The following is a 16,791-nucleotide window of genomic DNA, read 5'->3' on the forward strand; positions in this document are numbered from 1 at the left end:
GAGCCCCACGCTGGGCTCTGTGCTGACAGCTCAGAGCCTGGAGCCTGCTTCGGATTCTGTCTCTCTCTCTCTCTCTCTCTCTCTCTCTCTCTCTGCCTTTTCTCTGCTCAGGCTGCCTCTGTCTCACAAAAACAATTTTCAAAAATAAAAAATAAAAAATAAATTAAAAACAACGTTAAAGCCATGGAAGACAGAGATGTCCAGGATCCTGAACCATCAACCAGTTCGTTATAACACAGGTTTTTACCATAAGAGACTCTCCTAAAGACTGAGAACAAACTGAGGGTTGATGGGGGTGGGAGGGAGGGGAAAGTGGGTGATGGGCATTGAGGAGGGCACCTGTTGGGATGCGCACTGGGTGTTGCATGGAAACCAATTTGACAATAAGTTTCATATTTAAAAAAACACACACACAGGTTTTTAATGACATGCAGAAAGGACAAAGCAGAAAAATGCTTGCTTTTATTACTTATAAGGTTTTTGTCCCCAAATTCTCCCTTGAACCCTTAGTTCTGCTCAGCTATAAAGGTTCTTTTTGACTGTGTAGTCTACAGTCCAAAGAAAAATAAAATATACAGTACTTTTCTTAGTTTCTTTCCCTAGTCCATATCCCAATATTAACTGGAAGGAAAGAGGCACTGAAGCAAAACTTAAGACAGTGTTTTTCTCCCACACTTAGCCCACTCTGTGGCTTATTATCCTGACATTCACCCCTGTCCTACTAAAGCTATCTTCCCATCTCCTCAAATAAATTTCTAGTCTTATAGTTCCCCTTATCTATTTGTAAACCATTCCCTGCAGGCATATTCAGTCTTCAAAAAATTGGTGTTGAGCTTTCTCAATTCCATAAACTTGTTTGTATCATCCTTCCCCCAGTAGGATCTCCTCTCCTGTCTACATACTGAAATGCATTCCAGTCTAAAAATTCTACCTCTTTACCATCCCAGTCTGTAGTTACCTTTCTCTCCTGGCATCCTGTCTTTGTTACCCATCCTACCCATCCCTCATCCATATGTGTCACTTATAATTTAGTTATTTTTCACCTGTCTATAACAATCCAACTTTACTATAAATTTCTTAAACATAAGGGCTCCCTCATACATATATGCCTTTTGTATGACTCTAGACTTAGAGTAGCATTAAACAGATTACTTATGGCTGATTCACTTTTCAAAGTTCTGATAAGTATAAGACATTCACTCAAGAGGGGCGCCTAGATGGCTCAGTCTATTAAGCAGTTGGGTCATGGTTTCGGATCAGGTCATGATCTCACGGTTTATGAGTTTGACCCCACACTGAGCTCTGTACTGACAGTGATAAGCCTGCTTGGGATTCTCTCTTTCCCTCTCTCTCAAAATAATAAACTTAAAACAAAAAAAGAAATTCACTCAACAATTAGAACATCTACTAATATAAGGCGCTATTTCAGATAGGCACCTGGAGAGTGGAGGTGGGAAATGATGATTAAGACAGACTTTGTCCAGCCTTTATATGATACGTACCTTCAAAATAGTATAAGATCAACCATGGGTGTAAGTGAATCTCTTACCTGAGAACCTGCTGGAGGAAAAGTAATTCCTTCTTCTTTCATAGATTTAATAGTTGCAGATATTAGACTAAACTGAGGATCCTTCTGAAATTCTTCTGACCACTCCACCATTAAAGATTTCAGTTTTTCACACACTTTAGGATGAGCCTTTTAAGGGCAATGCAAAGAAAGAAATAAAACTATGGTTAAGTAATGGTTAAAGAACTTGAAACATTTAACAAAGAGAATTACCACCAAAATTAAACATCAACGAAAGTCCAGCAATCCTCAGCCTACATGAGTACTTGGTAAATGCCTATTTTTGCTTTAAGATAGAGTTATTTCTTGTAAAATTACCTTTTAAACATCAATTTCTAACTCTTACTATAATGACAACAGATTTTTTATATTCAGAGGTTATTTCTTGTTTTCTTAATATGCTCAACATTAGACTAAGCTTTTTATATCAACCAAACTAAAATTCTGGAATTTTACTAATAGCAACAGAACGGTGCTTCAGAGTTTCTATCCCAAGGATATCAATAACAAACCCTATTGTGAAAACACCCCCCGCCCCCCGTCCCGGCCCTGCTCTAAAGTAAAGACCCCCTTTGCTTGTTATCTATAATGTGAATCTGGACAGGATAGTGGTAGTTTGGACTTTGAAGGTACGGAAACCTAGATCTGAACCTCAGCTGTGCTACTTACTAGTCACATGACCTAGGACAAGTTACTCAACTTCTCTCTAAGGCTCAGTTTCTGTATTGATAAAAAAGGAATGACAAGAGAATCTAACTTCTAAAAGTTATTAAGAGCATTAAACAAGATAGTATATGTAAAATTCTTAGAGCAGTGACTGCTTACTAACTCTCAATAAAGAAGAGCTATTATCACTAGTATATATGTTTTGGGAAGAAAAACAGGTTTTGGTGCTTCAAATGAAAACATCAAGTTTTAGAAAAGGAAGTTTATTTCATCTCAAACTTATCTAAAAATTATTTCATTTATAACAATTTTATTAATGCTATATGGAGTTAAAATGACATACAGTATATGCACTTTTTAATGACTTAAATTCTTCTCTTTTTAAAATTTACCTTATTTTTTATCACAGCACGTACTTCTGTTGCAAAATCACGGGAACATACTTCTAAATGAAATATCTTTCCACAGTTTGCCACACAAGCCCCAAGAAGCTATTAATTAAAATAAAAATCAATATACAAATGTTGAGATATTATCTTATTTAACTTACTGAAATAAATACACATTTAAAATTTGGGTCAAATAATGAATAACATGACTTTTACTTACAGTTAACGCCTGCAGAGCAACATGAGGAACCTTATGATTTACCCTTTTCATTATGGCTTTTAGGCAATCTTTTGCTCTAAGAAAAAAATGAAGAAGGTTAAGGATTTATTCAGAATTTCAACTTAAACATTAAAAATATAAGGCCTACCAAATAACTTTAAATTTAAAAATAAAATCCTGCAAGGGCACCTGGGTGGCTCAGTCAAACTTCTGACTCTTTGGATTTCAGCCCAGGTCATAATCTCACGGTTTGTGAGATCAAGCCCCATGTCAGACTCCATGCTAACAGCTCCCTGGAGCATGTTTGGGATTCTCACTCCTTTTTCTCTGCCCCTCCCCCATGTGTGCATGTGCTCTCTCTCTCAAACATTAAAAAAATATTTCCTAAATTGTACACCATAAACTAGTATTACACTGTGTATTAAATAACTGGAATTTAAATAAAAACTTTGTCCCCCCCCCCCCAACAATATTTTCCACTGTCCACTTTCCTGGGCCTTAATATTTACCAATGCCTTCCAGTGATTTAGCACTGTCCTCCCCTGCTTGCTTGCATACACGTGCGCACAGGCTCTCTCTCTTTCTCTCTCTCAAAATAACGTTAAGTAAATGAGTAAATAAATAACATCCTGCAAACTTCATTTCATTAAAGGATTAAATCTGTAAAATGATTCTACACAATCTTTCGTTCATAGAACTGCAGGACTCAAAAAAAAAAAAAAAAAAAAAAAGGAGCTTGCTGTAAACGTTGTATATTCCCCAATCAAGAGCCAAATCATTTCCAAAAGATCAACACAAAAAAACTATGTCATATAAATTACCTTTTTTCTTCAAGACAGGTTTAGTGTTCAGACAACAAATTCTTATCATAAAAAAAATTACCGAGACATAGTCTTCAAACTTTTCAGTATAAACATGTATGAAGGTACTTTGAAAAGTTGTAATGTTAAAACAAATACTTTCATCAGTCTGCTAAACTTCTAAAGTATAGATCAGTTCAGCTTACTTATTGCATTCTCTCCCAAAAGCACTTTTTTATATTCACTTTTTCATCATATTATTTTCATCTATTATCAAAGAGCTTTTTCAGTATATTACCTACTATATTATTATATTTATCTACTTTAGTAAAAGGCTCCCATACATGTCTAAGTCACAGGGGAATTCCCTAAACAACTTTCATTGTTAACACGTGTTCCTATTGCGTAAAAGCCCTAATTACATATTTTAATATGTCTCAGGTTTTCAGTTGAACTCTTTTCCATTTGTTGTTTCATGATAAGGTTAGTCCCATAAATCTGGCCACCAGGATCTCTTTACTTTTGTCCCCCAAAAGTAAACAGTAAAATCCCATTTTCCTCTCAAAGTTGTATCAGGCAAAGAGACAGGTAATTAAGCTCCTAGACATTCACCATGCATGACTGGGCATCTTACCCGTTAGGAGTGCTCCCAACTTTGTCACATATGTCCATAATAAGACTCCAATCTTCTGTAGTGTTGTACTCATTTGTGGCTTTTTCTATAAAATATCAGCACACACAAAAATTAGGACATGTCTCAATTAACAATAAAATACCAAAAAAGGCACAGTAGTTAAAACCTTTTCTTTTGCCAAATATAAAAGAACTACAGAAAAATTTCAGAAGATAAAGTATTTTCAACTTTAAATTATATAGCTATATGAATTAAATGTTCTAAGGTACACCAATAAAATTTCTTCTAAACAGTGAAATAATACTAAATAAGTTACAAATCAGCAATAATTCTATAAAATTCTAGGGGCGCCTGGATGGCTCAGTCAGTTAAACGTCTGATTCTTGATTTTGGCTCAGGTCATGATCTCACGGTTCACAAGATGTGCTGTCAGCACAGAGCCCGCTTTGGATTCTCTGTCCCCCTCTCTCTCATGCTCTCTCAAAAATAAACAAACATTAAAAACAACAACAACAACAACAACGCTTTGGGGCTCCTGGGTGGCTCAGTCGGTTAAGTGTCCAGTTAAGCGTCCAACTTCAGCTCAGGTCATCATCTCATGGTTTGTGAGTTGGAGCCCCGCGTCAGGCTCTGTGCTGACAGCTCAGAGCCTGGAGCCTGCTTTGGATTCTGTGTCTTCCTCCCTCTCTGCCCCTTACCCACTCACCCTCTCTTTCTCTCAAAAATAAACATTGAAAAAAATTTTTTTTAAAAACCAATGCTTTTGCAAATAGTGAACAGTAATCCACATTTTCTTATATGATGATATATATTTTTAAGGCTTTCTTTCAAATTAGAATTTGATAGGATTTTTTTAAAGCTTATTTTTTTATTTTTAAAAAAAAATTTTTTTAACGTTTTATTTATTTTTGAGACAGGGAGAGAGAGAGCATGAACAGGGGAGGGTCAGAGAGAGGGAGACACAGAATCTGAAACAGGCTCCAGGCTCTGAGCGGTCAGCACAGAGCCCGACGCGGGGCTCGAACTCACGGACCGCGAGATCATGACCTGAGCCGAAGTCGGCCGCTTAACCGACTGAGCCACCCAGGCGCCCCTAAAGCTTATTTTTGAGAAAGAAAGAAAGACAGAGGGCACAGAGGAAGGGCAGAGAGAGAGGGAGAGAATTCCAAGCAGGTTCAGTGCTCACAGCATGGATCCCCCGACATGGGGCTCATCTCATGGTTCATGAGATCATGACCTGAGCCAAAGTTAGAAACTTAACCAACTGAGCTACCTGGGTACCCAACAAAAGCATTGTTTTTAAAGGGCAAAAGAGGAAAATGATTAATAAAATAACAGTAAATTCATACAACAGAATATGAAAATTGAGTTATATATAACTAAATGTTCAAAAAATGTATAAATCCCAAAATATAATGATTTGGTTTATACTGAGTTTAAAAAGCTAATGGCAGAATATATGACATTCACATAAACTTTCTAAACAGCTTTACTGAGATACAGTTCACATAACAATACAACTCACCCAATTTAACGTGTACCATTTGATTTTTTTAGTGTATTCAGAGTTGTGCAACTATCACTATTATCTAATTCTAGAACATTTCACCACCCTAAAAAGAAGTCCATACCCATTGGCAGTCACAGCCCAATCTCCCCCCATAATCCCCACCCTAGATAACCACTAGTCTACTTCATATCTCTATAAATTTGCCTAATCTGTATTTCTCATATAAATAAAATCACACATGGTCTTTTGTGACTAGCTTCTTTCATTTAGTACAACGTTTTCAAGTTCATCTATGCTGAAGTATGCATCAGTACTTCAGTTATTTTTATGACTGAATAATATTCCATTTGTAGATCTACCTCATTGTATTTATCCATTCACCAGTTGAATATTTGGTCATTGTTTAGTTTTATTTTTTTTTAACTTTTTGGCTATGAGTAGTGCAATGCTACTATGAACATCTCTGTGCAAGTTTTGTGTGGTTTATACCTCTCTCTTTGGTATGTACCTAAGAAAAGTGCTGCGTTGTATGGTAAAAAAATTCTGTATTTAATTTTTTTAGGAACTGGCAAAAGTTTTCCAAAGCAGTTGTTCCATTTTACATTCTCACTAGCAATATATGAATGTTTCATATAAGGTTGTAAAACATTAAAAAATACACTATAGTCTTTAGTGACACATACATAGGTAGTAAAAATATTTATAGCATACACATAAGAATGATAAATACCAAACTATCCGTCATCCTAGCAAACTAGGATGAGGGATCAAAACTGGGTACACATAGGGCGCCTGGGTGGCTCAGTCGGTTAAGCGTCCGACTTCGGCTCAGGTCATGATCTCGCAGTTCGTGAGTTCGAGGCCCGCGTCGGGCTCTGAGCTGACAGCTCAGAGCCTGGAGCGTGCTTCAGATTCTGTGTCTCCCTCTCTCTCTGCCCCTTCCCTGCTTGTTCTCTGTCTCTGTCTCAAAAGTAAATAAACATTAAACATTAAAAAAAAAAAAAAGGGTACACAGGGGCTTACTTGTATTTATAAAATTTTATTTATTAAGTTGTACATGAAATATCTAGAGATTATTTTATTCTCAGCATGTTTTTGTGGTCTGAAGTATTCCATAATCAAAATAACAATTAAAAAGTGAATTGTTAAAAAGCATGATGAGAATATCATCACTGAATTATGTTGCATTTTTACCTGATTGACTTTTACAAAATTTCAAAATCAGGAGATACTTCTTTTCTGCTAATATAGAGGGATAAGGATATAAAAATTATGACTTTAGCAATATTTTTAAATCTAATCTCTTTTAATAAACACATAATTTCAAATATGGTCAAACCTGAGTATTATATTCATATGGACTTATCACGGTGATAAGCGGGAAGGATGGTAGAATTCTAGAGCTGTTCCTTTTTTAAAAGGAATAATAAAAGCCAAAAAATAAACAGGCTTAGCAAACAGCTATACTTTACAAGTAGGAGAGAAAAATACAGAATCTAGTTAACCTCAGTTAAATGCCAGAACTCACTTTTAAAAACCATGCAAACTGCTTCACACTATTATAATGGATGGAAAGCAATTATTGTGACAAGTGTAATAAAATGACAAGCCAGAGATTTAAGAAATGTAATAGATTTTTGCCTACTATCAGTTCTAGACTCAAACACTAGGCTATGACATGGAAACTATTCGCGTCCAGCTTTTGTCCTTGTACAAAGATGACTAATTCTTCTACATGGGAAGTCAGACTAGGCTGTATATTTTAGAGGTTTAAAATATTTAACCACTTCTTTTCTTTTCTTTTCTTTTTTAGAGAGAGAGTACAAGCACAAGTCAGGGAAGGGGAAGAAGAGAGAGAGAGAGAAATAGAATCTTAAGGAGGCTCCACTCAGCACGGAGCCCAACGCAGTGCTCAATCCCCTGCCCTGCGGCTCGTGATCTGAGCTGAAATCAAGAGTTGGGCGCTCAACTGACTCAGCCACCCAGACTCCCCTTAACAATTTTTTAATTTCATATCTAATAAATTCAGGGGGCCAAGATGGCAGAGCAGCATGGAAGTTCCTGGCTTCTCTCATCCCTGAAATGCAGCTAGATCAGCACCAAACCATTTTGCACACCTAGAAAATTGATCTGAGGATGAACACAACAATCTGCGTAACTTGAGCCATAGAACTCGGCAGATACAAAGCTCAGAGAGGTGAAATGGAGGAGAGAAAAGCCACAGGGGGTAGGGAGCTGTTTTTGCGGAGAGGGGACAGAGAAAGGAGGGGAGAGTGTGTGAGAAGCACTCTCCCCAGAAGTAGGTGGAGAGAAAGAGAAAGAGTGGAAACACCCACACGGGACTGAACAAGAAAGGGAGAAAGAGGCTTCAATTCCATTAGGACTCTATAAACAGGGGACAACAGAGTCAGAAATTCTGTAGCTCAGTATCTAGCAGTGCCCTGGTGGGAAGGGCAAATTCCCAGGAGGAGGCAGTGAGATCTGAGGGGTCCGTGGGCCACACAAGAAGCGGTTCCTCTGCTAGGAGGGCATTTGGTAGAGGCCATATCGCCTCCTCACAGGGAAAGGTCCCAGTGGACCCTACCTGGAGAACAGCCACATGTGCTCATATTGGAACAAAGATGCAAGGGTGTGGTGAAACCTGGCACCGGCTGTGTGTTGTTTTGCCCATAATCTCTGAACCTCTGCTGCCAGGCAATCGCACAAACATTTTCTGGGGCAAGCAGGCACCCAGCCACAATCTCGGAACCTCTGCAACAGTGACCGCACAAACATTCCCAGGGGCGAGCCAGGACCCAACCACTGCTCGGCAAGACCCTCCCCAGAGTGCTGGAGTCGGTCCAAACCACAGGGCTCTCAGAAGTGAGGGGTTTGGAAAGAGCCCCATATGAGATATAATTCAGGAGGGAGGTGCTGCTGCCAGGCTGACAGCTTGGAAGCAGACAGCATAGATGTGGGGAGTGAATGGAAGCTGAAGACAAAGGAGGGGTGCTTGACTGCTGGTCACAATTGCTGAGCGCAATTATTCTGGTACCAGAGACTGGGAAGCTGGGTGATGCCATTTTCACCTCTCCCAAGCATGCACACACACCTGCACGTGCACCACACCAATCCACCTCAGTAAGCTAAGCAGCACCATCTAGTGGAGAACAGCTGTTACGCCAAGCCCCGTCCAACTGCGCCAACCAAGCTCAGGCCCTAGAGGACCACCACAAGTCTCTCCACCTGCTTAGTGCTTCACAGTTGACTTCCAGGGGAAACTAGATGTAATTTCATTCGGATTTCATTCTGTTCACGGGTCCATCTATTCATTTCTTGTCTTTGTTCTTTTCTTATTCTTGGATACAGAAAGAGAAAAATTTATTTTTATTTTCTGGGGTTTTTTAAATTTTTATTTTTTTTTTTACTATTTTAACTTTTTAAAACATTTTTTGTAGTTTACTTTCTTCATTTCATTCTATTTTATTGCATACATTTTTTAAATTTTTAAATGTTTTCTTACTTTTTTTCTTTTCTTTCCCACATCTAATGAATTCGGTGAATTCAAAAGTACAGACAAGAAAAAAAACTTCTACCAACCTCTTTTGAAACCATGATGCTTATCTTTCCAGACATTTTTCTACATGAATATGGAAAAATAAAAATATATGTAAACTAAATAAAATAGAATCATACGTATGAGGTGCCTCCAAAAAGAGCACCCAAAAGCTGATACCTCCTTCCTGCCAAAGTTATGAATAAGTTGAGAAACAAAGAATAAAATATCATTGCTATTACTAACAGAAACTGTAGGTTTATTAGATAAATGGGCTTGCTAATTGTGAACCTCAGAGGAGAGCATGTCTTAGCACTAAACAGGCACAGACTGCTCCCTGCAGGATAAGTCTCTGCACAACTTATTCCATGGAGGAGATGAGAAATCACTCGATGGCTGTGGAAAGACTCGCTAGCTCTGACACATCAATGAAGTGCATCCACTGGGCCAACTAGTCTCAAATTTACCAATCAAATAAGTCATTACATCAAGGTTGAAATGACTAAGGGAGCCAGAGCAGACTCAGGGTGAACACTAACGGAATTCCCTTCTCAGGAAGGAAACCTCAGAGGTAGAGAAAAAGTATTCCTCACTAATACTTGTGATCATATTAAATGTATTATTTGCTAACTTGCATTTCTACTTATATAAACACCTATGTTCATAATTATACACCTATAACAATATTTTTTTATTTTTTATTTTTTTTAATTTTTTTTTCAACGTTTATTTATTTTTGGGACAGAGAGAGACAGAGCATGAACGGGGGAGGGGCAGAGAGAGAGGGAGACACAGAATCGGAACCAGGCTCCAGGCTCTGAGCCATCAGCCCAGAGCCTGACGTGGGGCTCGAACTCACGGACGGCGAGATCGTGACCTGGCTGAAGTCGGATGCTTAACCGACTGCGCCACCCAGGCGCCCCATCAATATTTTTAAGTAACAGTGTGATGTACCATATATACAGAGTGGCCACAAAATACCTATACAATCAACACATTGATTTTTTTTAAAATGCTTTCTCTGCCTTAAGTGCATTGTTTTTTACTATTTTTTTAAGTTTATGTATTTATTTTGAAAGAGAGAGCATGTGCACATGGGCTCATGAGTGGGAAGGGGAAGAGAGGAAGAGAAAGAAACCCAAGTGTGGAGCCCAATGTGGGGCTTGATCTCACAAAACATGAGATCATGACCTAAGCCAAAATCAAGAGTAGGACACTCAACCGACTGAACCCCCCCAGGCGTCCCAATACACCGTGATTTTAAATCCACCACGTACTCAGCCTCTCTTATACTCACTGGTATCACTCATACTGATGCCCCACATAGAAGAAATATAAGATAATTAAAAGTGGTCAGGATTTCACACAGAGGCCCTTCAGCATACTTTGTCTTTCATATGTCTTCACCCGACCTCTCTTCCTCTCCTCAACCCCAATAATGAAGGTAAGCTCCATGATGGCAGGAATTTTTGTTTTGTTCACTATTATTTCTAGTGCATGGAACAGTCTGAAGCACACAGTAGATACTCAGTAAATTCTGGTTTGATAAATAAATTGAATGATGCTGGTTGCTCCTCCATATCCTATTACTGTGGGTACAATGATGCCCAATGTGGTCTTTCTAAAGTGTGCACAAAGTTTTGGACTAGCAAGAGCTTCTGGCCAGCTAGTTTGCTGAGCAAACCTCCAAAGGGGCTATACAGGATCAAACTTCACTAGCAACACCATGTGGCAATAAAAGGCAATAGCACTAGTGGGCTTATGAGGTTCCAGTTCTCTGCTTGTTTACTAAAGAGAAATGACAATACCTTTTTGGGAGTCTTAACCAAAAAGCCAAGGTAAGTAGGGAAGGGACTGTCTCAAGAAGGAGGCAAAGGGCTTCCTGTGCTGTGATATACAGGTGACTTCAATGGAGTCTGAAAAGCAAATCACATTTATTATACATGACTTGCCAGTCTCATGCTCATCCTTCTCTTTGCTTATGACAGGGTTTTGTTTTTGCTGTACAGATCTAACACTCCTTTTCATACTATCATTTGATACAGTGTTTAGAACTACCTGATGATTCGACATTAAGCTATATTCTCTTTTATATATGTATTATTTCTCGTTAATAGGTAAATCTTTAGTCTCTCTGGAATTTCATTTGGTACATGGAAAGAAGCAGGGATAGAAAAATATTTTTACTAATTATTTGTCAGCAGTTCTAACATCTAAGAATCTATCATTTCCTCTTTGATATGAGAAGCCAAGCATCATCATTTACCAAATTTTGTCAGTACACATATGCATACAAAGAGTTGAATCTGATTTGAGACCATCTAATAACCCACCCATTATTGATTACTTGACTTTTAATGATTATTTTTTCAATTTCAGTCCTGTGATACACAATTAAATGTGAAATCTATTTAATACCTACCAAAAACCATTCCAACAATTTTAAGTATATCTAAACAGTGTTTTTTATTTTTATAGAAAATGCAAAAATCCTGATTTGAATACTCTATCCAGCATAGTTTATGGTCTACAAATACAGGGCTCACTCTTTTAAAAAAGTATAAAATCTGAAGACTTTATAATGGTCTGCCAAAAAGGATTTCATTTTTCAAGTGAACTAAGTAACAGTCAAATTATGCACTTAGGAGCATTTTAAACTCCTGGAAAAAATTTTAAATATTATAATTAAGGAACCATTCTTTTATAGCACTGTCACTTTGCCCAGTGTTGGGGGCATACTTCACATTATCCTGTGTCAAATGCATAGAGTGGGAGAGAGTTTAAAAAGCCCTCCTGCCGGCCTAAATTCTAAATTTCCAGGGTTTGGTGGGTGTAAGTCATAATGTTTCATCACCAGGTTTTGATTATTGTATATAGAAAGCCTCAAATATCCTGAAATATTTCAGAAAGATTCTAACAATATCATATTCCGTCCATCAATACCTATAAAGAACAAAAAGGCGCCCCCTCTACACAGTGCATTGTGTTTAGCATAAAACTTTAAAAAGAATTCAAGTCTACCCAGAAAACTTTTAATGAAATAGGCTCTACCAGTAATTTTTAAAATTTAACTATATAAAAGAAAAATGCTCAGAAGAGATTTATAAGGTTCCTCCTACTATGTTTGCAAATAAAAACTCACGACTGGTCTGCCTCCAACCATGGCAGAGTGTCCGCTATCAGATTTGCTATTCTACCAAAAACAAGAACAAAACAGGCCGCAATATATAATGCAATTGTGTTCAGGAAATGAATAACAGGCAGTGCAGGTCTGAGATCTTTGAGGGAAGGGAAATGTGAAGTAAGCCCCATAATGTCCCTAGTTTTTGCCTGGGAACACTTTCTGTCCCAACACAAGGAGAACTAGCCCAAGTAGAGCAACAGACCAAATTTCTGAGCACAGGGACTTACCATGGGTCCTCGGTCAAGGGCTAGGCTACTTGAGTCTCTAAGAAGTCTAGCAGAGATCACCGACTATGGGGCTGAAAGGCTGTGCAGTGCAGGGAGTCTTTGCAGTTGTTGTTTGTGTTCCCACAAAATTCAGATATTGAAGCCCTAACCCACAGTGTTGCTGTATTTGGAGAATAAACCTCTAAAGGTTAAATGAGGTCATAAGGATGGGATCTTGATCCAATAGGATTAGTATCCTAATAAGAAGAGAACACAGAGCTCACTCTCTCTCTCTCCATACATGCGCCAAGAAGAGGTCATGCAAGCACACAGTGAAAAGGTAGCCATCTGCAACCCAAGGGTAGAGACACCTCACCAGACACCAACCCTGCTGGGACCTTGCTCTTGGACTTCCCAATTTCCAGAACTGTAAGAAAATAAATTTGTTGTTCAATTCACCTAGTCCAAGGTAATTTGTTATGGCAGCCCAAGCAGACTAATACTCCACCCAACTAGAGTACAGAGAACATTTCAGGCATTCAACTGAAACACCAAAAGAGAATAAAGGCCCCTTATAATTTAATTCAATATCAAAACAGACCTGTCACACAAAGAAAACCAAAACGATCCTCTAATAACATAATTACCTGACAGAAAAAACTCAAGACTCTTTAAAGGAAGACAACATAACCTAGCCTCCTTGCAAAGAATAATCATAGTGAACAGCATAATATAAAAAATTACCAGGATACGAGAAAGTATCAAAAATCAAGATAAAAGTAATCTATAAAAAGAGATAATAACATAACTGAAATATCAGAAATAGCAAAAGAAAAAAAGGTACTTTAAAGCAGGTGTTACCAAGAACTTAAACCAAAAGCTGGTGAGTGCTCAGCAGGGAAAAGGAAACTATAAAATTGAATTTGTGGAACTAAAAGGTACAATATCAACCCAAAAATTCACCAGATGGGCTTAAAAGCAGAATGGAGACCACAGAAACAGTGAATGTGAAGAAAAATTAATAGCAGTTATCAAATTTGAAGAATAAAAAAAAATTTTTTAACTGAACAATCTCCATATATTGATTTTTTAAAACTTGCTATGTAACCAATTACTGCAAATTAGTAGTTTAAAACACCCATTATTAGTTCATAGTCGTACAGTTAAAATCTATGTAGCATTGGCTAGGTTCTATGCTCAGAGGCTTATTGTTGGTGTTTGATGTTACTTAACTAAAACATGATAACTAGATTCATGCATATTGGAACTATGTAAAGTGAGGCCTACCTGTACATTAAAGAAAGCCAAGTTTAAATCTTTCCGCAAATGTGCATGAACTATCAAAACCTAGAAATAATCTAGGACAATATACATAATATATTCTCTAAATACAATGCTTTTTTATTAGACCAAATGTAATACCCAACCAGATGGAAATTAACAATGAGACATAGAAATAATTAAGACTGTAACAAAGCAATACAAAAACTTGTTATAAATAGGATATGACATATCAGTATCTTGGGACATAACTAAAGCAATGCTTAGAAGGTAGACAAAATTTGTTTTTATGTATTAGTAAGAAAAAGACTAATTATTTTTATACTTTAAAATTGTAGTAGGAGAATAGGAGAAAACTGGAAAAAACTTTTCTTCAATAGCAAAAATAAACTGGAAAATGGAAAGTAAATGAATAGAATTCATTTTTGGTTTGTAACAGGAAACCACAGCTGACAGCTTTTACTAAAGATATAAACATGTTCTTTCTTTGGACCAATTCATTATGAACTAAATAATTACTGAAAATATAGTAGAGCCAATTCTTTCTAGTTTGTAAATAAATCATGGGGCACCTGGGTGGCTCAGTTAAGCATCTGACTCCATCTCAGCTCAGGTCATGATCTCATGGTTTGTGAGGCTGAGCCCTGAGTCAGGCTCTGTGCTGAGAGGCTACTTGGGATTCTCTCTCCCCCCGTCTCTCTCTCTGCCCCTTCTCCTCTGCTCACACTCTCTCTCTCTCAAAATAAGTAAATAAACTTTAAAAAATAAAATAAATCATACATGTTTAATGATTAAAATAACAATATATACTTGTTATTAAGTTTCCAGACCAATTTTTGTGTAAATTTAGACTAAAAATATTTAAATGTCCAAAGCCTCAACCTGACGTTTATAAATATTTCACCTCTTTCTCTGACTTCAATAACACCCATACTTAGCATTCTACAATACTTGGGTTTAACATACATTTTCTCATTTACTCCTCATTTAATGTCTTGATTTGTTTGGGTATATTTCATTGCTGTAAATCTTCAGTTTACTCTGGGGAAAGCAGTAATATAAATTTTACCTTAAAATACACTGTTCATGGGGAGTGACTCCGTCAGTTAAGCATCCCACTCGTGGTATCAGCTCAGGTCATGATCTCATGGTTCCTGAGATAGAGCCCGACATCAGGCTCCACATTAGGCTCTGTTCTGACAGCATGAAGCCTGCTGGGGATTCTCTCTCCCTCTCCATCCCTCTCTCTGCCCTCCCCCCACTTGCATGTGAGTGAACATGCTCACTCACTCTCTCTCAAAATACATAAACATTTAAAAACATACACTGTTCATTATCTTCTAAAATGAAAACCTACTTACCACTCTGAGTGCTGAATGATAGGTAATAATTTTTTTTAATGTTTATTATTTTTGAGAGAGAAAGAGAGACAGAGAACAAGCAGGGGAGGGGGAGAGAGACAGAGAGAGAGAGACAGAATCAGAAGCAGGCTCCATGCTGTAAGCTGTCAACACAGAACCTGATGTAGGGCTCGAGCCCACAGCCTGTGAGATCATGACCTGAGCTGAAGTTGGCCGCTTAACCCACTGAGCCACCTAGGCGCCCTGGTAATTTAATTAAGAAGTAACAGCTTCAAAACATTTTACATATACTAAACCAGTTACACTTCAATCCAACAAAGTAAGGATTCCCCATATTGTAGATGAGGAAACGTACACAGAAAAGTAACACAAGATCACACAACTACTAAGTAGTGAAACAGGGATTTCAATTTGGGAAGTCTAGCTCAGAGTATCCTCTCTAGTGTAAATATTAAACAAACTGCCTCTTGAGTGCAATTTTTGTTCAAAACTGCTAACGTAGCTCTTCCCAACAAGTTAATTTTCGGTTTCCCTATATACGAATATTTTAAACATACTGAATAGGACAAACACAAATTCAAGTCTTATTTATAAGGAAAGGATCATCATCATCTAATCTACAGCCACATCATCTAAAAATACAATATATTTATAGCTTCTTGCTCTGGTAGAATACTTAGAAGAGTGACTGCCACTCTTTTGATTTCACATGTTACCACTAACATTTTTGGGGGGGACTAGGAAGAGTTAGGTGAGTTAGGCACGTAAGGAAGTTAGGGAGGGGGAAAACCACATCAAAATCACCTTTTACTGCCTTCTAATATTACAAACCATCTGTTAAAAAAGGCAAAAGGTCTGGGCACCTGTGTGGCTCAGTTGGTTAAGCATGTGACTTCGGCTCAGGTCATGATTTCATAGCTCATGGGTTCGAGCCCAGCATCGGGCTCTGGACTGACAGCTGAGTCGGGACCCTGCTTTGGATCCTTTGTCTCCCTCTCTCTCTGTCCTTTCCCCGCTCACACTCTATCTCTCTCTCAAAACCAAATGAAACATTAAAAAACAAATTTTTTTTTTTTTTAAAGGCAAAAGGTCTAAGACCAACCTTTATATTCCTGCAAGTTCACTTTCTGACTGGCTATCACTTCCAAGGTCCCATCTCTAACCTGTCAGGTGAGACCCATGCCACCTCCCAACTCCACAAAATGGGCATGCTCATTTCCACAAACACACTTACATTAGGGAAAAAAGGAAGAAAACAGAAAGGTAGTAAGCATAATTGTAATTGACCTATCAGGAAACCTCATGTGCAAGCTGGAAAAAAGGAAAAATGAGTCTCCGAAGTAGCCAAAACGTCATAAGCAGAGGAGAATCAAAAGCAGTTAGACTGGACAGGGTATCACATGACCTCTGCAAACTAAGGAAATCATCATGCATACTC

At 37.8% G+C, this 16,791-nt stretch overlaps 1 protein-coding gene across 5 annotated transcripts in view; it reads right to left on the bottom strand.

The window, feature by feature from the left end:
- Positions 1–16,791, bottom strand: part of STAM2 (signal transducing adaptor molecule 2) — a 51,719-nt gene that overhangs the window by 26,222 nt on the left and 8,706 nt on the right. For 2 of the 5 annotated variants that reach the window (XM_030324674.2, XM_030324676.2), the window contains exons 2-5: positions 4,277–4,361; positions 2,843–2,918; positions 2,626–2,724; positions 1,550–1,696 (exon numbers count right to left, since the gene is read on the bottom strand). In XM_030324674.2, coding sequence (XP_030180534.1) covers positions 1,550–1,696; positions 2,626–2,724; positions 2,843–2,918; positions 4,277–4,361 — 407 coding nt within the window. Of the gene's footprint in view, positions 1–1,549; positions 1,697–2,625; positions 2,725–2,842; positions 2,919–4,276; positions 4,362–8,877; positions 9,170–16,791 lie in introns of those variants that run through there. The other 3 variants (XM_032594410.1, XM_030324677.1, XM_030324679.1) reach the window with 3 other exon arrangements.

Source organism: Lynx canadensis, chromosome C1 (assembly GCF_007474595.2).
Source record: "Lynx canadensis isolate LIC74 chromosome C1, mLynCan4.pri.v2, whole genome shotgun sequence".
NCBI classification, from domain to species: domain Eukaryota; kingdom Metazoa; phylum Chordata; class Mammalia; order Carnivora; family Felidae; genus Lynx; species Lynx canadensis.